Raw genomic sequence first — 23,376 nt, 5'->3', positions numbered from 1 at the left:
AAGGTGACTAAGGGTGGATACTAAGGCACAAAGTCTCACTCAATATCAATATAATCCAAGGCAATAACATGAAGAATAGCCTAGGGTATTTATAGATTAGATATGAGATCATAGATCAATGATAGAGTGGTAGCTAGGTTTAAGCAACGTGTGCATTTCCATGCTAAATGTGAAGGAAACTCATCACAAATGTAAGCCACATTTATCCTAAATGTCATGCCTACTTGGTGGCCAAGGATGGAATCTTTGTTTTGACTAAGCTACATATAAGTGCATAATAAGATTATGCAACCTAAGTGCCCTCCTTTTAGACCTAAACTTCACCAAGCCCAAAACTAACACTAATAAACACCAAGAACACATCTAGGCATATTTCTCAAACCTTAATGTATTACCCTACTTATTAAACAAAACAAAATAAAAACCTATCATCTAGGGTATCCCAAAATATAAGGGTAATGGGAAATCTCTCCTTTATCTTTTTCCATTATCCTAGCCATGAACCTTGTGATGTGGCCCACATGCATCCTCAAGGATGGTCTTCCATTATCCCTTCCTTCTTAAGAAAGATCTTACCTCAGATCAACACCTTCATCCTCAATGTCAGTTTTCCTTACAAAAGGGGCAAGATATCAAGCATTAAAATTAGGGTTTACACCATAATCAAAGGGAAGATCTAGCATATATGCATTGTCATTAATCTTTTGGAGGATCTAGAATGAACCATCTCCTCTAGGGTTTAGTTTTAACATCCTTTAACTAGGAAATCTATCCTTCTGCAAGTGAAGCCAAACCCAATCCCCTACCTTAAAAGTCATCTTTTTCCTCCCTTTGTTACAAGCTATACATCTTGAGCAATGCTTTTATACATCTAATCTCAAGTGAGGCTAATAAAATTTTTTCTTTAAAAAATTAAGATTTTTCTCAACTCCAAAGTGACCCATGCGACCTCCCTCATGACTTTTTCAAACCAAAATTTTTCTAATAGATCCTTGAGAGATGCAAAGTTTGCCTATTTTAAAGAGGTATCCCTTACTAAGATAGAATCTATCGAAAAGCTTTTGAAGACATTGAGCATAGGTGGTTTGAAAGCCATGATCATGCTCATACAATTCCTTTAAGTTATCAAATCCAAACATTTGGGATCCTAAGGTGTAGAGTAAAAAATTCCTCCTAGATGAGGCATCATCCATTACATTACTCTTCCCTTTTTTATTCTTGATAACATAAAGGGAATTGTTCAAAATATTCAACCAACTTAGCATGTCTCTTGTTTAATTTCCTTTACCCTCTAATGTACTTAGGTGACTCATGATCAATGTGTATGATGAATTCCTTTTTCACTAAGTAATGTTCCCAAGCTTGGAGGGCTTTAATAAAAGCATAAAGCTCTTTGTTATAGGTGGAATAGTTCAAGGTAAGGCCATAATTTTTTTTACTAAAATAAGCAATGGGATGGCCCCTTGAAGCAACACAACATCTATGGCAATTCTAGATACATCACATTCTAACTTAAAGATTTAAGAAAATTTTGGTAGAGTTAGAATCGGTGCATTCGTGAGTTTCTCTTTTAGTTTTTTAAAAGCTTCATCTTGAGCTTCACCCCAAATAAGAGGAACATCTTTCTTGACAAGCTCATACAAAGGTGAAGCAAGTGTAGAAAAGTCTTTCATAAATCTTCTATAGAAGCTAGCTAGACCATGAAACTTCCTTACTTCTCCAACATTTTTTGGGGTAGGCCACTCTTGGATAGCCTTTATTTTCATGGGATCAACATGAACACCATCTTTGCCAACTATGAACCCAAAAAGTTTACATTTATTTGCAAGAAGTGAATTTTTCCAAGTTGGCATTGAGGTGGTTATCCCTCAAGATAGACAAAACGTGTCTTAGGTGTCCAAGATGCTCGCCTAAAGTCTTGTTATACATTAGTATGTCATCAAAGTAGATAACAATAAACCTTCTTATATGATCCCTTAGGACATGATTCATTAATATCATGAAAGTACTAGGTGCATTGGTTAATCAAAAAGGCATGACTAACCATTCATAAAGTCTAAATTTGGTTTTTAAAAGCAATTTTCTATTTATCTCCTTCATGAATCCCTATTTTATGGTAACCACTCTTAAAATCAATTTTGGAAAATATGCATGAACCATGATGTTCATCCAACATGTCATCAAGCTTAGGGATAGAGTGTCTCTACTTGATAGTAATGTTATTAATGGCTATACAATTAGTACATATTCTCCATTTATCATCCTTTTTGGGAACTAATAGGACATGGACAACACAAGGACTAAGACTCTTTGGAACCCATCCCTTCTTCAACAGTCATTAACTTGAATTTCTATCTTTTTAGTCTCATTTAAGTTGCTCTTACCGATTAACCTATTGGGTAGGTTGGCCCTAGGAATTATATCTATTTGATGCTCAATCCTACTTAAGGGAGGGAGTCCACTTGGGATTTCTTAAGAAAATAAGTCATCAAATTCTTTTAAAAGCTTTTGAACTCCTTGTGAAAGAGACTCAAGTTCATGGTTAGCGAAAGCAATTATCTTTTGGCAATAGATAAGGTATAAAGGTTGTTCAAGTAATAGTGTTTTCTTGATGTCAATTTTTATTGAAAGATGACTCTTATGAACAACTATTTTAGAGGAGATACTAGCTTTTAAACTTAATACATTCTCTTCCCCTTCCTTACTCTTTAAAGGAAGGCTTTTTTTATAAAAAAAATTTTGTTTTTTTTCTCTCTTGTTTTTTTTTTTTGTTTTTCATTTTGTGTTGGTTCTCACTCACTTATCTTATTTGTGAGGCCATCATGGATGGTTTTCTTGTCAAATTTCTAAGGCCTCCCAAGTAAAACATGACTAGCCTCCAATGGCAATATGTCACACAATACTTCATCTTTATATTTTCCAATAGAGATTGGTATATTTACTTTTTGGTATACTACAATGCCTCATTTCTCATTAATTCATTGTAACATGTATTGTTCAAGATGGGGCATAGTAAGCAACGCTAGCTTTTCAACCAATCTAGTGCTACAACAATTGCAACTTGACCTAATATCTACAATGAGAGAACAAGTGTTTTCTAAAACTTTGTACCTTGTATGAAACAAGTTCTCTCTTTGTGATTGGTCAATGTCACTAGATTGAATTCCTAGGAGCCTCTTAACCATAAGTAGGTATTTTTCACAAGGAAAGGTTTTTTTTCTTGGATTCTATGGCTTCATCCTTACTACTTGAAGTAGAAAAGGTTGAAGTAGCTTTATCAAGGCTATTATAATGATCTTGGTCTCTTAAAATCATTGTTTCCTTTATAGGACATTGGGAAGCAATATGTTCTCTACCAAGACATTTGAAGCACTTAATGTCACTTGGCTTAGATCCCTAGGAAGGTGCTTTAAGAATAGATTTTTGTTTTTCTTTTGGTACTTCTTTGGATAAGATTTGGAAGAGTGGCCCTCCTTCTTGAAATCCTTGGCATAAGTGGGAGTGAAGTTCTTAAAAGTTTTTCTTTTCAATTGATGCTTAAACAAAGTTGAACAGGTTCACTGAAATCTTTATAAGGCAAAAGTTTAACTTTGTCTCTTATTTCAAGGTTAAGACCACTTTGAAATCTAGAAATAGTGGTCCTCTTTTCTTCCTTTATCCTAGCCTTCATCATAAGTAACTCCATTTGTTACCTATATTCCTCCACACTTGATTAACCATGTCTCAACCTTTGAATCTTATCCATAAGCTCTCAATCATAGTATGAAGGAATATGTCTCCTTCTCAAGGCACTTTGGAGTTCATTCCAATATTGAATTAGGGGCTCATGGTGTATTATTCTTGTTTTTTTCTAAGGAGGTCCACCAATACATGGCATTCCCTTGGAAGCTAAGGGTTTCCAAAGAAACCTTTCTTTCTTCATTTACCCTATGGCAAGAAAAGAGTTGTTCAACTTTCATCTTCCAATCCAAATATGTTTCAACCATGTCTTTTCCATGAAAAGAAGGAAGGTTGATGTTATGTTTCTTATTGGAGGATTCCCTATGACTTGATTTCCTAGGGGGTCTTTGATAGTAGTCATCATCATGGTGACTATTAAAAAAGCTTTCACTTGGAGGGCGTGTGAGTTGACTTTCCTTCTTATTCCTACTCATATAAATCTTCACCCCTTTGCCCTTTTGAGACCTAGTTGGCCTTTTTTGAGTTTAGATCCACTAGCTTCCCTCCCCCCTCACTACCAATTTGGCAAGTAACTTTTTAATTACCTCATTATTTTTTCATTTATTTTCTTTTCTCCTAAGTTTCTCCTCTCTTTTTATATTTTCACCCTCTCTTTTTCTTATGTATTCTTTTAGCCCTCTTAACTTTCTCTTATACTAGGTTTGCTACCATTTGAGTTATGCCCATGTACACTAGAATGGTATGAATGATCACTCATATTTGATCAAGAAAGGTTTTCAAAAGATTAAAATATTCACAAAGAGTGAGTGATAAAATGATTTTCACAAAGAGTTTTCTAGTGTTGTGTGTGCACATACCTCGAGTAGGCAAAATATAAATCTTTTTAAATGAAAAGAACTAAATCTAAACTTCCTAAGACAATTATATTAACATGGAAAGCAATAAAGCACTAGTCATTGCCCTATGATGAAAGATTGAAGTGACCTTGGTGGTATTCAATACACTCCCACAAGTATTACACAAAAACTATTACTAAAACTTTAACTAAGGGGAGATGGGTTCACACCAAAGACTACCCAAGACAGCCCTTATAAAGGCCTTTTACAAAAATGGAAAATAAAGAGACAAGAATATTAGTAAAAGTGCAAAAGAGATGAGTAAGGGAAATAGTTGATGAATCATATTTTTCATGAATTTTCTTACCTTTGTGAGCTCTTATTAAATGCTGTTAGTGCCTAATTATTGTCTCCTGCCATATTTTATTATTTTGAGGTTTATTAGGCTATTAATTCTGAATTTCCTTTAATTGGATTTATTAGCCTAATTAATTTCATAATTACTTGTGGAGATTTTGGAGCACTTAATGAATTGGGAGCACTACCACGTGGACTTACTTCAGCACCCTATTCCAGTCTTATTTTTTGTTTGTTTGTATGGGCTAGTTGGGCCAGTTGGGCCAGACCATGAATTTGAATTTGTTATTTTATTGTTGTAAGGGAACAAGTAGGGACAAGTAGGGTTTTTAGGTAAAGAGATTGGGATTGCAACCCAGCATGAGCCGCCACCTCCTTTTAGGTTCTGGAAAAAAACCAAATGGATTACAAAATCAAAAACATGTTTATCAATCTTTTCTCATGCAAATAAAATTTTCCAGCCACTCAAACTTAAAATAAAATGGACGAATCTTGACAAGAATTCTAAGGCACCAAGATGATTCACAAGATAGTCATGGCATGAATCAAAACACAAGACAACCAATCATAGACCATATGAGCATGTAATAACAATGATCTATTTAGATGAACATAGAACTTCGTCTATGTCTTTTGGTTCAATATCTGATACCAAAGCATAGGATGCATTATCTCTAAGAGCAAACCTGGTTTTGACATCTTTAATCTTATCTCCAATAATATGATATTGTGAATGATAGTTGACGAACTTCTAATCCTTGTTAAATCTAGTTACTTCGTCTAACTAAGTCATTTGTCTTTCAAGCTTAGTTATTGACTGACTACGTGCATCTAGCTCCTTCCTATTTTCAAAGTCTATCTACAAATCTACAAATTCCTCTTCAAGATTTGATAGTTTCATATTAGTTGTTTGAGTATCAATAAACTTCATAGGGATAAATTCTTCTACCATAGAGGTTCTAAAGTTAAAAAATCTATATGCCTTTGAAGTGTATGAATATCCAAGGAAGATGCCTTTAACTACTTTGGAGTTAAACTTACTCCCCCCTTACTTGGAGTTATGCAACGTATGAACCTAATCTTCTTCCTATTCTCCGGTGATCCCTTCTTCTTGCTCTCCAAATGTTTTCTCTTTAGAACACCTGAGCGTTAGAGAACATGAAACGAAAAATGAATAATAATCTCCCCCTTTCTCCCTTCTCTTCTAATATATATAACTTTTATTCTCTAAACCCCCTCTTATCTTAATTATTACTAATACCCCCCTAATTGATTGAATATATTAAAACGTATAAAGTAAAAACTATTAATCTCATAAATAAAATAAAATCATTATCATCTCCCTAATTAATTATTATTATTATTATTAGAAAAATCTTAGGGTGTTACAATCTTTGTATTATTTGTGTCTATATCTTCCATGAGGTAGATGTTAGCTTTCTCATTGTCTGAATTGTTGCTATTTTTGCTTTCTAGATCCTCGCATGTGACCATCAAACTTTTCTTGGACTTCTTCCTTGTTATTTCATCACTTCCTAAGTGTAGGACATTCACTTTTCATATGTTTGGGTTTCCTACACTATTGCAGATGAATTCCTTGTTATTTTTCCAAACAGGTTTCTTGTACTTGTCCTTTTATTTTGGAGGCTTCTTAATATTCCTTTCTTCTTTAGCATACTCTTGAACTTTTTAGACATGAGAGTTATCTCATTGTCCGTTGAGTCTTTAGAACTTTCATCTAAGTTGTTATGCTCAAATTCAACCTTTAGAGCTTTACCTTTTTCTCTTCTTTTTTTGGATTCACCATCTCTTAATGCAACGAAATCATTTTCTTTAATATGATCTCTATTATTTAGGTCAACCTCATGAACTCTTAGATCTCCTAGAAGCTCATCAAGGGTAAAAGTCTTCAGATAACATATTTTTGATATGATTATGACTTTATGTTCTTAGATCTTAGGAAGGTTATCTAAGATCTTAAGATTATTCTTAACTTTGGAAAACTTAGTTCCCAAAGATTTTAGCCCATTAATAATTTTTGGAATCTTCCAAACATTTCATCTAGTTTCATACTCTTTCGTGGAGAATAACTCATAGTGTCTCTAAAGAGTGACAAGTTATCTAAATCTGACATCCTTAGCACCCTCATGAATTACCTTGATGGCTTTCCACATTTCTTTTGCTATTTTGTAGCTATAGAAATTGTTGTATTTAGTTCTAGAAAATGAACAACCCTAGATGTATATGGCTTTGGTGTTAAGCTGTAATATGTTGTAGTTGTCCTAAGTAAACTGGTTCTCTGGATTTGTTACAACGACATCTCCTTCTACAATGATCTTTCAAAGTTTTTATTAGGTGGATTTAACAAACATCTCCATTATATACTTCCAATATGGTTAACCTTCTTTATTGAAGGTTAGAGGCCTTGTAAGAGAAGCTCCTTCTAGTAGGCACTGTTCTTCACTACTCTCCATGTTGGGATCTTTTGCTTTGGCACTGTTAGGTGCTCCCAAACTATGGAGAAAAGAGGAACAGTTGATGAGGGGTTGAATAGTGTGACTAAAAAACTTCCACTTTTCTCTGTGTGGTGATGAAATAGCTTTTGGCTACAACTTTCTGTGTTTGTAAATATTTGTTTGTCCTTTTCTAATGAAAATCATGTCTTTCTTTTCTTTTTGTAGAACATTGGTACCAAGGAAGCATTTTGAAAAATGATCTATTAAGGAATTGTTCAAATGTAGTTAGTATCTGGTTTAGAGATCCTAAATAATAAAGATTTAATATATATCTCTCTTAATGACTAAGGGCACATCGTATTCTCTAAAAGATTCTTGTTAATGAACTTAACGTCTTATAAAAAGATTCGTCTTACTAGGTGAGTTTCGTCTAGTAAGATTTGTCTTAGTCATTTTGAAAGCTTTGTACTATTGATCAAAAACTTCAGCTTTTGTTAACAACAAAACTTAAGACCGAGGGAGTCTAACATTGTCTTTTGACTTAACAAGTATGATGTTAATTGAGAATTTATTGTTGTTTTATGCTAAGGTTTTTATGCATTTTAAATTGATTAAATTGACATTGAGTTTGTATATTATGAGGGTTAGGGTTAACATGTATTAATATTAAGAGTTTTGGATTGAAATTTGATAATTTGATGATGTAGCAATGTTGTTTGAATATGGATTCGATGAACCACTAATTAGATTGTGACACCTTCTACCCCAACATACATACAGAAAAATTATAAAACATATTCTTGGGTTAAATAAAATCTTTAGAGTAAAAACAATAGTTCCATTAACATAAGAGTAGAGAATTCACATTCATAAACTTAAAACATGATCAAATGCGGAAAAATGAAACATGGGTTCTTCCAAAACAATAATGAAATCCTAATTACGCCTAGCTATGCCCCGATGTCACATATCCTATCAGAGCATGCCCAACTGAAGCCTAAGCCTCATCACCAACATCCTCATGCTGATGATCACCTGCAACACAATTTTAAACACAAACAAAGGACAACAAGGGAGTGAGAAACATCTCACTCGGTTCCAAGTGTAGAAATAACAGTTAGGAAACACACACACAAATCATACAAGCACAGTCATAACTACACATTATTTAAGTACAAATTCCAATTATACATACAACAGTAACACATGCACAGTTATTTATCAAGCAATGATCTCATGGACTCGGCTCATAAATGCATGTGGCGCCAGTCACGTGTCTCATAATCTCATTTCTCATCATTTCGTCACTGGTGACCCAAGGTACACCTTTTTAGTTTGTTACATCACTTGGTGACACAAGGTACACCTGATTAGCTTGTTATATCACTTGGTGACCAAAAGGTACACCTGATTAGCTTGTTACATCACTTGGTGACCAAAAGGTACATTTGATTAGCTCATAAATGCAAATGATGCATGTCATACATTCACGATTTTATTGACTCAACATTTCACGTTTCACATCTCATCATATCTCATATCGCATTATTTCACAATGTCATATCATAGATCATATATTCACCTTTCACATTCTCACATCATATTCACATAGTCTTATATAAGAAACTTCTTGTAATTATATACATCAAAATAGTACATAAATCATACCAAGAACTTATCCAAAACATGAAGCCATCATCAACTTTACATATAATGCCTCAAACCATCCACAGATCATATTCCTAATTTAACTTCATAGGGTTTCCCACAAGAACCTATAGAGCACTCTAATTCATATCAAAACTTGTCTATTTTCAAAATTAATCACATATTCATACATCTCATTCAACAAGGAATACAACAGAAGAATCAGAAATCAAAACCTGTTTCTCATAGGGTTCTCTCAAGAACCCACAGAGCTCTCTAATTCATATCAAAACATATTTAATTTTGAAATCAAATATGTATTCACACTCTACATCACATATGGAATGCAACAGAACATTTAGAAAGCAAAATAAAAAACATTCATATTTTGTCTGTTCATAAAAGCATGCATCAGGAAAGGGATTGGGGACCAATCCTACTACCCAACAATTATTTCCACACCCCCGAGCGAGGTTTCTCACTCCCCCTTTACCTGGATAAGCAGAAGGCAAAGCTAGAGTGGAATCTGGTTGATCTCCTTCTCTTGGTTCTCCTTGGTCTCCAGAAAGTGTGTCCAGAAACAGTGCCAGAGTGCTCTATTTATAGATTTCAAGAGTGGCCAGAATGGCCCGTTTCAGATCCAGAACGGCCCGTTCTGGATCCTTTCATCATGTGGAAAATTTACATTTGGGACGGCCCATACTCAAACCAGAACAGCCCTTTCCGGAGATGAGTTTTAACTCACAACATCCACATTTGGAACGACCCGTTCCCAACTAGGGTTATAGGCTATTTTGGTGGTTTGGAATGGCTCGTTCTAGTTTAAGAACGACTCGTTCTAAACTACTAAATATCAAACTTTTTAATAGCTTGGAACGGTCCATTCCAATTTGTGAACGACCCGTTCTAGGCTACTAAAATACCCTAAATAAATTTTATGAAAATTACTAAATCACCCTCAATAAAAAGTATGAAAACTGGGATGTTACATAGATTGTAGATATGAGTAATTATTATGTGTGTGTGGAATTTGGATGAGAAAAGTTGTGCAAATCGCGAGGCTACGAGGAGAAAATTCTATGACTTCGTCGGGTAGGAAGATGGTCATGTTGGGCACAAAGTGTCCAAAGAGGTCCCAAGCCTCTCAATGTTGGGCATGTGGTGCTATGCCTAGTGCCATTTGATGTCGATTTCAGGAAGAAGGTGGCACTAAACGAGACTAAGATTGAGAGGTGCCAAACTTCTCCACGCCAGGCATGGGTGATCCTATATTAGGTATGAGTTTGGCAGAGAGATTCCTAACCTCTCCATGTCGAGCGTAAATGTGTTGATGAGGGTTGATAATGCATATAAAAGGAAGGAACTAGTGAGTATTAATATGTATGTTTACAAAATGTTATGCCATATTTATAGTGATATGATGATATTGATAATATGTGATGAATGAATGATGAGAATGCATGATAATAATGATGTATTTGAAATTATAGTGATATATGATATGATGAGTCACTATGAATGTTAATGATGAGATATGATGAATAAGTTTAGTGTCACGGGCTAGAACTCAAGGAGTTGAGCATTGCATATTGTTTTGTTGTTTGAGTGTATTGAATCCATGCATTCATGCTTTGTTTCATAGGATAGTTCAAGTCTATCTGGGTGGGATATAATAGGTCATCTACCTATGCCTAGGGGGTGTTGTGGAGGGTAAACCTCTAACAAGAATGAGAGACTACCATGGTCAATTGTAACACTTCAACAATATCCTAATACACATCCCCTAGTTGAAGTAGTTCAGGGGATCATTATTGATGGGTGGTCCCATTCCATTACTCCTAAGCTATTTTGTATTCTTGATAATGATAAGGAGATTGGTACCATATGTATATAGAGTTAGGAGCATGCATTGCACAAGTCTTAATTATGATTAAGATATATTGATGGAAACCTTAAGAGAGACTTGATTGATGTAGTTTCTCTTAAAGCTTCTTGGATGGATCTTTAACTTCTTGGACTCCTTCAAGCTTCTTCAATGGCTTCCAATGAAGTTAGAAGTCAATTCTAACACACAAGGAAATGTAGGATCTCTCTTAGGTGATGTCACACTTGTTAAGTCATAAGACGATCTTGGATCTCTCAAGTTTTAATAATAACAAATGAAACATTTTATTTTAAACAAAATGAATTATCTATAAGATATTCTATATCAGATGAAGTGTAAAATGTATATCGTTTGTAAGATGAAGAGAATCAGACGTAGCATATAGTCTATCTCATTATGTATGAAATCTATACTTTTAAGTGAGACTAACAATAATTTCCATTAAATGTTTTATTCATTAACAGATCAAACAAGAAAGATGTCTTCGAACTCTCAAAATCTGTTAAAGAAATAAAAGTCAAACTATCTGTCAAAACCAAAGGCAAAATCCTAGATATCACAGAAAAGCAAAAAAAGGCTTTACAAGAACTACTCTATGCTGACATTGCTTCTACTATCCCCATCTTAGAAGAAATAATGATAAGTAGACTCTTAGATCAGATAAAAGATACACACTTTATTGAAAACATTTAATGCTCTCATTTAATGAAGCAATGGTAACCTCTTTTTGCTCTATGATCAACAGTAAAGATAGAAGAAACAACTTGTGAGTTCAACTCAAAGTGTTGCAATGATCATCTTCTCTGAAGCTATATATAAAGATCAAGCCTTCAAGAAAGAAGATATAGAGACACGCATACAAAGAAATACTCATTATGAATTTTGTATATACTTTTTTATAAACTATCTATACTTTTACTTTTTGGTTGCAACACGTCTGAAAGTGACGAAACAACCTCATAATCTTTTGTAACCTTTGTTGTAGGTGTTGAGCCTAGAGAGGCTTGTTTGAGAAAGAATACTTGGTGCTAAGCTTGGAGAGGCTTGTTGTTCAAAGAATGTTTGGGTAGTTACTTGAAGAAGCAAGTCAAAGATTACTTAAGATTAAGCCAGAAGCGACTTGTTGAAAGAATACGTGTATCTTGTTTAAGAGATAATGGAACTCAATCTAATTGGATTAAGAACTGGACATAGTCTCAGTGGTTGAGATGAACCAATATAAAAATTCCTGTGTTTTTATATGACTTTTCTTTAGCCCTTCATCTGTTAAGTTCTTTTCTCTTCACTACTTAAACATGAGTTTTTGATACACACCTTTCAACCCCCTTTATAGTATGTGTCTTTTCTCCATAACACTCTTGAAGAGTGATAAGTCTCTTCAAATTCTCACCACACTAAAGAGAGGATAAGAGAAAAGGAAGAATTTTTAACGAGAGAAACAAGTTTTGAGAGAGATTTTGGAGAGTAATTTCATCCAAATCATATATAATACACAAAACTACCACAAAATGGGTATAAAGATACAATATATAGAGTTTAGTTTGCTTATGGTGCAAGCTAGATTAACCATATGGTTAAATGTACTCATGATTAGCTATCTTGTACTTAAGCTAACTAACTCTAGTTAAATGTTTACAAGTCTAGTTAGTTTTCCAGAAGATCATGGAACAAGTTAAGCTAATGTGAAGTCCCACATCGGTTAGGAAGGAGAACGAAGCATGCCATATATATGGGTGTGGATACCTTCCTTGTGTGGACGCGTTTTGGGGTGGCATGCGTGCCATTGCCAGAAGCAAAACCGTGAGGGCTGCGGCCAAAGCGGACAATATCCACATGCGGGTTGTTGGGGTGTTACATTTGGTATCAGAGCCGGGACCCGGGCCGGTGTGCCAGCGAGGGCGCTGGACTCCCTTGAGGGGGGTGGATTGTGAAGTCCCACATCGGTTAGGAAGGAGAACGAAGCATGCCATATATATGGGTGTGGATACCTTCCTTGTGTGGACGCGTTTTGGGGTGGCATGCGTGCCATTGCTAGAAGCAAAACCGTGAGGGCTGCGGCCAAAGCGGACAATATCCACATGCGGGTTGCTGGGCTGTTACATTTGGTATCAGAGCCTGGACCCGGGCCGGTGTGCCAGCGAGGGCGCTGGACTCCCTTGAGGGGGGTGGATTGTGAAGTCCCACATCGGTTAGGAAGGAGAACGAAGCATGCCATATATATGGGTGTGGATACCTTCCTTGTGTGGACGCGTTTTGGGGTGGCATGTGTGCCATTGCCAGAAGCAAAACCGTGAGGGCTGCGGCCAAAGCGGACAATATCCACATGCGGGTTGCTGGGGTGTTACAGCTAATCCAAGTTTAAGAATAACATATGATAGCTTAAGCTAACTCCAACTATCTAACCTAATAATTATAACTATTAGACTAATTATTACTTTTGACAAGTTGTTGAGATGTCACTATCAAAGCCATGTGACTTAATTTGTAGTTTGGATGGCAAGCTTGACACAATTTGGACATACAAACCACTTGCATAAGCTAGTAGACATCCAAACCTATGGGTCATAAAAAGATTTGAGTAATCCAAACCCAAATAAGTCTAATAAGACTTTACTAATTGCACCTCCTATAATCTACTAATTATACCCCAAATAATACAAGGATAAAATTACTTACACTACATGACCTAAAATGCAAAGCCAAAAATATTTTAATACAAATAAAATTTAGAAATATATTATATATTATCATCTTTTAGCAACTATGTATACAAATAACTTATATTGGAATCCAATTTATTTTTAAAAAAAATAATCTATTCATTTTGTAATTATACTCATCTTAAAATATAAATATATATATATATATATATATATATATATATATATATATATATAATCACTAACTAGATATACTATCAAATTATCAACAACTTTGGAGTTTTGACCAACAAAATTATTATTTTTCTTATAATTAATAATAATTAATTATAAGGTTTTGATAAAAAAAAACTCACTGTGTACAATTATTATTTTTTACAACTAGGAATTTAATCAAATTCAATCTCTTAATTAATGTAATCATTAATATATAAAAATACTAATTTAATGTAATTTTAAATTATCAATTACTTTATCTTAAAATTAAAATTAATATTAATTTATTGTTGTTTAAAAATTAATAATAATTATTATATTATTTATTACTTTTTGACTAGTAATTTAATCAAGTTTAATCCCATTATAAAATTACTTATATATATAAATATAATTTAATATTATCAATGTCAATTATTCTATAATATAATTTCATATCCAGTAGAAACTTTGTAGAGTTTAATGATGTGTATTTTCTCTAATACTTAATTTGATAGATAAATTATGATTTTTGGAAATATTACCACAACATCAATTATTGTTTGAGTGGACAGGATATCAACATCGTCTACTTTAGTTTTATTCAAATATTAATTTTAGAAATATTATAATTTCGGTCAAATCTTTTAATTTATAATTAATAATAATTGCATTATATTTACTATCTTTTATAATTAAATTTTTAATCAAATTTAATCTCTTGGTTTTTTATTAACATAATGATTAATATATATATATATATATATATATATATATATATATATATATATATATATATGTTCAAATTAATTACAGTTTTAAATTTTTAGTTACTTAAAAAAATATTTGTATTAAACATAATATGTTGCAATTAAATAAGGAGTTCATACAAGTTGTTAATATATTGCATTTAAGATTAAATTTTTCATGTAATACCGTAGAAATAATCTTTGGTTATATTTACTTACTTTTAAGTCTAATAAGTTTAGCGAAAGCAAACAAGAATTATTGCAATTATTACTTTATAAAAAAAATTGATTGGATTTTAATTACTAAAAAAATTCAATCTCGTTCATTCTTTTTCCTACAAAATTAACTAATTTTATTAAATAATAATAATAATAATAATAATAATTAGCCATGTACTTTTTTAGGCATATTAGAACAAACCCTTGAGATGCTTTTTCAAGGATAAAACAGTGACGGTCCAACAAGTACTAAAAAGGACAATATCTTAGATGCGGTGATCCTAACGATAATAGTGGACTTACAGTCGAAACAAATACAAATTGTAATGATATGAATAAGGTCTGTTTGTTAAAACTTTTTTCTTCTAAAAGTGCCTTTTTTAATAAAAGAAACACTTTTTATATTTTTTCATGTGTTTGTCTAATTTTTTTTTAAAAAAAATAAGTAATTTTCTATTTTTTTAAGAAACAACTCCTATCTACTTCTTAAATATATTTTTTTTCAAAAAATACTTGTTTAGAAACACTTCTTAAATAATTTATCATAATTATTAAAACTTAAAAATAATTGTACTAAACATAATCTATTGCCATTATAATTTTATATAAAAAAAATTGATTGGATTTTAGTTACTAAAAAAATTCAATCTATAATTGGTTCTATCAAAAAATAATTAATTAAAGAAGTATAAATTCAAATACTATGTGTAACGACCCGACTGGTTGCTACACACACCGCTGAACACCGGAAACACCAGACAGAAAGAGCGAGTATATAATTATAGGATCTAGAATATAAGTATATACAAAGTCCCAATCCGACTAGAGTTAGAGTGTGCTAAAAACATCCAACCAAAAACAAAAATACAACGTCAACCGCTACACCTAGTAGCTAATACAACGAAATAACAACTAAGTCAACTTCGCCTGCCAGCTGCAGACTCACCACAGGCCACACACCTATCCCTACTCTGCTCCCGTACATAGTACGATCATAGCAGTCCAATCACAAGAAAACAACAAAGGGTAAGCTAGTATAAAAAGAACAACGTACAACAAGGAAAAAAAAACTCAGAAACAATTTCAACTATCAACACAACAACAGTCTACATCTCATCAGTTATACAACAAACCAGCCATTAGCAAAATAATGCGTCGTCACGCACACCACCTCGGAGATCTCCTACAACAACTCAGCCATTTTGGCCTACAACAACTCAACCCTCAAGGCCTACAACAACTCAGCCCTCAAGGCCTACAACAACTCAGCCCTCAAGGCCTAACATAACTCAGCCCTCAAGGCCTACAACAACTCAGTCGTTTTGGCCTACAACAATTTATATCAACATTCAACACAACACAACTTTTACAACTCAACGTATCAGCTTGCAACACAACTCAACTGTACAACTCAACATCAACTTGCAACACAACACAACTATACAACTCAACATCAACTTGCAACACAACACAACTTTACAACACAACATCAATCAACCAACATCATCTACTAGTCATCACATTATATTCATCCATTTCAACTCAACTCAGCATAAAACAACATAATTCAATACATAATAATATCTCATCTCCGCGTCCGGCGCCCTCGTAGTTGCGCCCAGCGCAGTACAACCAGAGAGCCCTAGGGGGCTAGCGCGCCTAGCGCAAGCATGCTCGCGCCCGGCGGGACTCAGCCAGAGAGCCTAAGGCTCTCTCGCGCCTGGCACAATACCAATTGCGCCCAGCGCAGGCCAGACAGAGACTCTAAGGAGTCTCACGCGCCCGGCGTAAAGAACTGCGCTCAGTGCGAAGCTCAGCAGCAACCTCACCAGTTCGAAAAACTTAACTAAATCTTGCGAAAACAACCAGCAATCCAACATGCAAACCATCCAAAAGCTTCCTCTTTCATCCAACATCAACAAAAACGTCTCATTTTCAACATGCAACCACATTTCATCATAAATCTCAAAATTTTATCAAAACTCCGAAACCCCCAAAAACCCCATTTTCAACAATCTTAGCCCGAAATTCAACAATCATCAACCAACAAATGAGTTCTGAACTCAATCACAGCCAAACAAGGTGAAAATAACTAGCTTCCCTTACCTCGGGCAAGATTCCGAGCTTCCGAGAATGAAAAGATGAAGAACGGAGGAGAAGAAGATGAAGAGAAGAAGCTCCGCACGGGTTCAATCAAGAAATTAAATCCTTCAATCATCACCTTCAGCCACCAAAAACCACAAGCTCAAATGAGAGAAAGGAGAAGGGAGAGTAGAGAGTGAGTGAGTAGAAAAGAGAGTGAGCGGGAGTGGAGAGGGAAAAGAAAAGGAGAAGGGGTCTCACAACCTCCCCAACAACAAGAGTTTTCGTCCCTGAAAACAGACTTACTTGGGAAGAGAAATGGATACCGCTCCCTGAACTGCTGCTCCACTTCCCAAGTAGCCTCACCAGTAGTTGCATCCCACAATACTTTCACCAGAGCAATGGACTTGCCCCTTAACTCCTTCAGCTTATGATCAACCACAGCTACTGGTAACTTCTCAAAGGTCAGATTCTCCTTTACTGGCACATCATCCAGCTCCACTACATGACTCGGGTCATGAACGTACTTCCTCAGCTAGGAGACATGAAACACATCGTGTAGGTTTGAAAGAGACGGTGGCAAAGCCAACCGATAAGCAACCGGACCCACACGCTGTAAAATCTGATGGGGACCCACAAACCTCGGTGTCAACTTCCTTGCCTTCAGCGCTCTACCCATACCAGAAGTCGGAGTCACCTTCAGAAACACATGCTCCTCTTCAGCAAACTCCAAAGGCTTTCGCCTCTTGTCAGCATACGACTTCTGCCTACTCTGAGCGATCCTCAACCTCTCCTGAATCATCTTCACTTTCTTAGTAGTTCGTAGGATCAGCTCCGATCCCACAACCACTGACTCACCATCCTGATACCAGCAAAGAGGAGTGTTACATCTCCTGCCATACAAGGCTTCAAACGGCGCCATCCCAATACTAGCATGGAAGCTATTATTGTACGTAAACTCCACCAGTGGTAGGACCTCCTCCCAGCTACCCAAGTGGTCCAACACACAAGCCCTCAGCAAATCCTCCAAGGACTGGATTGTCCTCTCTGACTAACCATCTGTCTGTGGATGATAAGCAGAACTCAACTTCAACTTCGTGCCTAAGGCTTGGTGCAGACTCTGCCAAAATCTGGAAGTGAACCTCAGATCTCTGTCTGAAATAATACTGGAAGGCACCCCATGCAACCGTACTATTTCCCTCACATATAACTACGTCAGCTTCTCCAAGGACCACTTGATGTTGACAGGCAAGAAATGCGCACACTTGGTTAACCGATCAACAATCACTCAGATAGCATCACTATTCCTAGCTGACCTAGGCAACCCCACAATGAAATCCATGGTAATGCTATCCCACTTCCATTTTGGAATCTCAATCTGCTGCATCAACCCACTCGGCTTCTGATGCTCAACCTTCGCCTTCTGACAGGTCAGACAGGCCGCCACATACTCAGCTACCTCCCTCTTCATACCAGACAACCAGAAAGTCTTCTTGAGGTCCTGGTACATCTTAGTCATACCTGGATGTATGCTAAGTTTACTCTTGTGGCCTTTCTCCAACACAACTCTCTTCAGCTCAGCATCCTGAGGTAGGCAAATTCTGCCCTTGAACCTCAAGATTCCATCTCCTCGCAACTCAAAGCCAACCGCCTTCTCGGTACCCAGCAAACCCAGAAGCTTCACCAACTTTACATCTTGCAACTGCTTGAGTCCAACCTGCCTCAAGAACTCATTAGTTATGGTAATTGCCCCACAACTAATGTGATCCTGAGCTAACTCCACACAGAGATTCAAATCCCTGAACTTCTCCACCAACTCCAATTCCTTCACCATCATGCCAGACATGTGGATGGATTTCCTACTCAACGCATCCGCCACAACATTGGCCTTGCCAGGATGATACATCAACTGGAAGTCATAGTCCTTCAGAAACTCCATCCACCGTCTCTGCCTAATGTTCAACTCCTTCTGATTAAACAGATACTTCAAACTCTTGTTATCACTGAAGACGCTGAACTAAGCACCATACAGATAATGTCGCCATATCTTCAAGGCAAAAACAACAACTGCCAACTCCAAGTCATGAGTGGGATAATTCCTCTCATGGTTCTTCAGTTGCCTTGAAGCATATGCCACCACTTTCCTGTGTTGCATCAGCACACACCCAAGACCCTGGTGAGAGGCATCACAATACACATCAAAAGACTCACCATAATCTGGCAACACCAACACAGGCGAAGTAGTCAATCTCCTCTTCAACTCCTCAAAACTCCATTCACAGGCATCGGTCCAGATGAACGGCTGCTCCGTCCTTGTCAACTGGGTCAGAGGCGCTACTATCTTGGAGAATCCCTCAATAAACCGTCAATAGTAACCCGCCAAACCCATAAAGCTCTGAATGTCAGTGACAGTCCTCGAACGCTCCCACTGTAACACCGACTCCACCTTAGCCGGATCAACAACAATCCCCTCAGCTAAAATCACGTGGCCCAAGAACTTCAATTAGTCCAACCAAAACTCACATTTTGAAAGCTTAGCATACAGCTGCTTCGCCTTCAAAATTTCCAGCACCATCCTTAAGTGCTCGCCATGCTCTTCCCGGGTCCTTGAATAAATCAGGATATCATCAATGAATACCTCCACGAATTTATCCAAGAACGGTCGGAAGATCCTGTTCATGTAATCCATGAACACTGTAGTGGCGTTGGTCACACCAAACGACATCACGACATACTCATAGTGACCATACCTAGTCCTGAAAGCAGTCTTCGGTATGTCACCCTCTTTCACCCTTATCTGGTGATAGCCCGACCTCAAGTCCATCTTCGAGAAGATGGATGCTCCCTTAAGCTGATCCATTAAGTCATCTATCCGTGGCAGTGAATATTTGTTCTTAATGGTCAACTTATTCAACTGCCGGTAATCCACACAAAGTCGACTACCTCCATCCTTCTTCTTTACCAACAACACAGGAGCACCCCACGGCGAAACGCTCGGCCGCACCAACTGTTTCTCCAATAGGTCCTCCAACTGACCCTTCAACTCAACTAACTCAGCAGGAGCCATCCTGTAGAGAGCCACCGACACTGGCCCCGCACCTGGTACCAAGTCAATGTTAAACTCCATCTCCCTAGTAGGAGGCAACCCAGGCACCTCATCCGGGAACACCTCGACAAAATCTCGCACAACATCAATCTCCTCAACAACTCTCTCAGTCTCCACACTCATAGCAGCAAGCAGAAGACAACACTCTACTCCACCCCTCAACAATGATTCAACTTGGCTAGCTAAAATCAACAACTCATCCTCCTCTTGAGGAAAAATCAACCGCCTATTGGCACAATTTATAAGGATACGATTGGCAGATAACCAATCCATCCCTAAGATTATGTCAATATCAACTAAAGGCAAACAAATCAAGTTTACCTTATACCTCTTCCCATTCACATCAATAGGGCAACCAGCACACAACTCAGAAGCAACTACTGAAGTAGAAGCGAGCGTCGACACTAGCAGTCTCAACCCCAAATCACATACAGGTACACCCAACATAGCAACACAAGCATAAGAGATAAAGGAGTGAGAAGCTCCAGAATCAAACAAAAATACCACATCCTTACCAGCAACTCTGCCCTTCCCCTTTACAAGATCAGAATAAGTCGAAGCCTCAACACCTGTCAAAGCAAAGACCCTACCGGCAGCGGTGGGTCTATCACCTCTCTGGGCATCTCCTCTCTAAGCATCACCCCTCTGAGTACTCCTCTCCAGTCTGTTCCTGGCGGGACAGTTGAAAGACACATGGCCCATCTGCTGGCACCTGAAACAACGGTTCTCTGTGTGAAGACAGTCCCTAATCATATGGGGCCCTCCACACCTGTAACATCTCAGGGCAGCACCTCCACCCTGTCCTCCTCCACCAATAACACCAGAAGGTTGCTTAATGACAGGACCCCCTTGTTGAGTTTGGGGCCTATCATACGGCTTCCTTTGGTTCCCTCCTTTCTTGGACCCGGATGGCCCTTCAGCAGTCTTCACCCGCGGTTACCACCTTCCAATCGCTCAACAACCTTTGCCTTCTCCACTAAGGCTGGAAACTCCGTGATGGCCATAGGCACCACCACCCTCTTCAGATCATATTTCAGACCCTCAGCAAACTTCCGACACTTCCAAGCCTCAGCTATGCCTTGCGAATAAAAACGAGCTAGGTGCTCGAATTTCATCGCATATTCAGAAACAGTCATCCCTCCTTGGTGTAAGCGCATGAACTCAGCTTCCTTGGCATGTCTCACACACTCAGGGAAATACTTTTCCAAGAACATCCTTCTGAAGCACTCCCAGTCCATAACCACCCCTCTGGTAGTTAGCATATGATGGGTACCCCTCCACCAATGCTCGGCTTCTCCAACAAGCATGTACACCGCGTATGCTAGCCTCCTCTCTTGAGAACATCCTAGTACAGTGAAGATCTTCTCAAGCTCACAAATCCAGTGGTCAGCCACCTCTGGATCTGCCTCTCCCTTGAACTAAGGAGGATGGCATTTCCGGAACTGAGCCAGGTCCCAGTTCTCCTGTGACCCAGTGGGCCTTGCTGCACCAGCTACAGCTCTCTCTGCCTCCATCCTAGCAAAATAGGCATTTTGCTGTTGCATAGCCATGGCCATCATCTCCATGGCCCGGGCTATCTATTCATTGGCTCTAGACATTGTCTACAAAAGCAACAACATCTTTAGTATACAATATCTAAACCAAACAACAATTCAACAATACAACAAAACACCACAACAATCAACACAGCAATCAACACATTAAGACATCACAACTCAGAGTTCAACACAACAGAAGCCTAAAGGAACCACCCCCAAAGAGTGTCCACTAGACTCGAACTGCTCTGATACCACTAAAGTATAACGACCCGACTGGTTGCTACACACACACCGCTGAACACCGAAAACACCAGACAGAAAGAGCGAGTATATAATTATAGGATCTAGAATATAAGTATATACAAAGTCCCAATCCGACGAGAGTTAGAGTGTGCTAAAAACATCCAACCAAAAACAAAAATACAACGTCAACCGCTACACCTAGTAGCTAATACAACGAAATAGCAACTAAGTCAGCTTCGCCTGCCAACTGCAGACTCACCACAGGCCACACACCTATCCCTGCTCTGCTCCCGTACATAGTACGATCATAGCAGTCCAATCACAAGGAAACAACAAAGGGTAAGCTAGTATAAAAAGAACAACGTACAACAAGGAAAAAAAACTCAGAAACAATTTCAACTATCAACACAACAATAGTCTACATCTCATCAGTTACACAACAAACCATCTCAGCCCACCTCGGAGATCTCCTACAAAAACTCAGCCGTTTTGGCCTACAACAACTCAGCCCTCAAGGCCTACAACAACTCAACCCTCAAGGCCTACAACAACTCAGCCCTCAAGGCCTACAACAACTCAGCCCTCAAGGCCTACAACAACTCAGCCGTTTTGGCCTACAACAATTTATATCAACATTCAACACAACATAACTTTTACAACTCAACGTATCAGCTTGCAACACAACTCAACTGTACAACTCAACATCAACTTGCAACACAACACAACTATACAACTCAACATCAACTTGCAACACAACACAACTTTACAACTCAACATCAAACAACCAACATCATCTACTAGTCATCACATTATATTCATCCATTTCAACTCAACTCAACATAAAACAACATAATTCAATACATAATAATAGCTCATCTCCGCGCCCGGCGCCCTCGTAGTTGCGCCCAGCGCAGTACAACCAGAGAGCCCCAGGGGGCCAGCGTGCCCAGCGCAAGCATGCTCGCGCCCGGCGGGACTCAGCCAGAGAGCCTAAGGCTCTCTCGCGCCTGGCGCAATACCAATTGCGCCCAGCGCAGGCCAGGCAGAGACTCTAAGGAGTCTCACGCGCCCGGCGTACCTAACCCAGCGCCCAGCGCGGGGAAGGCAGAGACCTCCCCTTGGTCTCGCGCCCAGGCGCAATTTAAATTGCACCCAGCGCCCACAAGGCAGAGACTCCCAAGGAGTCTCACGCCCAGCGCGACAAGGGTCGCGCCCAGCGCAGCCTTAAAATCCCCAAAAACATGTTACAACAGGTATCGCGCCCAGCGCGGTCCAAGTCACGCCCAGCGCGGGCCAACCAGAGACCCACATTCTCAAGCGCGTCCAGCGCAATCATCATTGCGCCCGGCGAGCTTGGCCAAATGGGGTCCCCTGGTGGCCACGCGCCGGGCGCAAAGAACTGCGCTCAGCGCGAAGCTCAGCAGCAACCTCACCAGTTCGAAAAACTTAACTAAATCTTGCGAAAACAACCAGCAATCCAACATGCAAACCATCCAAAAGCTTCCTCTTTCATCCAACATCAACAAAAACGTCTCATTTTCAACATGCAACCACATTTCATCATAAATCTCAAAATTTTATCAAAACTCTGAAACCCCCAAAAACCCCATTTTCAACAATCTTAGCCCGAAATTCAACAATCATCAACCAACAAATGAGTTCTGAACTCAATCACAGCCAAACACAGCGAAAATAACCAGCTTCCCTTACCTCGGGCAAGAT

At 37.9% G+C, this 23,376-nt stretch overlaps 1 protein-coding gene across 1 annotated transcript; it reads right to left on the bottom strand.

The window, feature by feature from the left end:
- Positions 1-1,520: 1,520 nt before the first annotated feature.
- On the bottom strand, positions 1,521-21,387 carry LOC109806153 (uncharacterized). Its single transcript, XM_083073446.1, has 12 exons — positions 21,363-21,387; positions 20,884-21,218; positions 20,527-20,797; positions 20,202-20,442; positions 19,850-20,099; positions 19,311-19,373; positions 18,381-18,484; positions 17,626-17,629; positions 17,207-17,302; positions 6,553-6,781; positions 5,927-6,016; positions 1,521-1,795 (listed from the first exon to the last, which is right to left on the bottom strand). The coding sequence occupies exons 1-12, from the start codon at positions 21,385-21,387 to the stop codon at positions 1,521-1,523; spliced, it is 1,983 nt and encodes a 660-aa protein (XP_082929572.1).
- Positions 21,388-23,376: the final 1,989 nt, after the last annotated feature.

Source organism: Cajanus cajan, chromosome 4 (assembly GCF_000230855.2).
Source record: "Cajanus cajan strain Asha chromosome 4, NIPB_CcT2T_4, whole genome shotgun sequence".
Taxonomy (NCBI): domain Eukaryota; kingdom Viridiplantae; phylum Streptophyta; class Magnoliopsida; order Fabales; family Fabaceae; genus Cajanus; species Cajanus cajan.
Note: the sequence above shows the minus strand (reverse complement) of the source record. Positions and strands in the feature narration are given on the sequence as shown.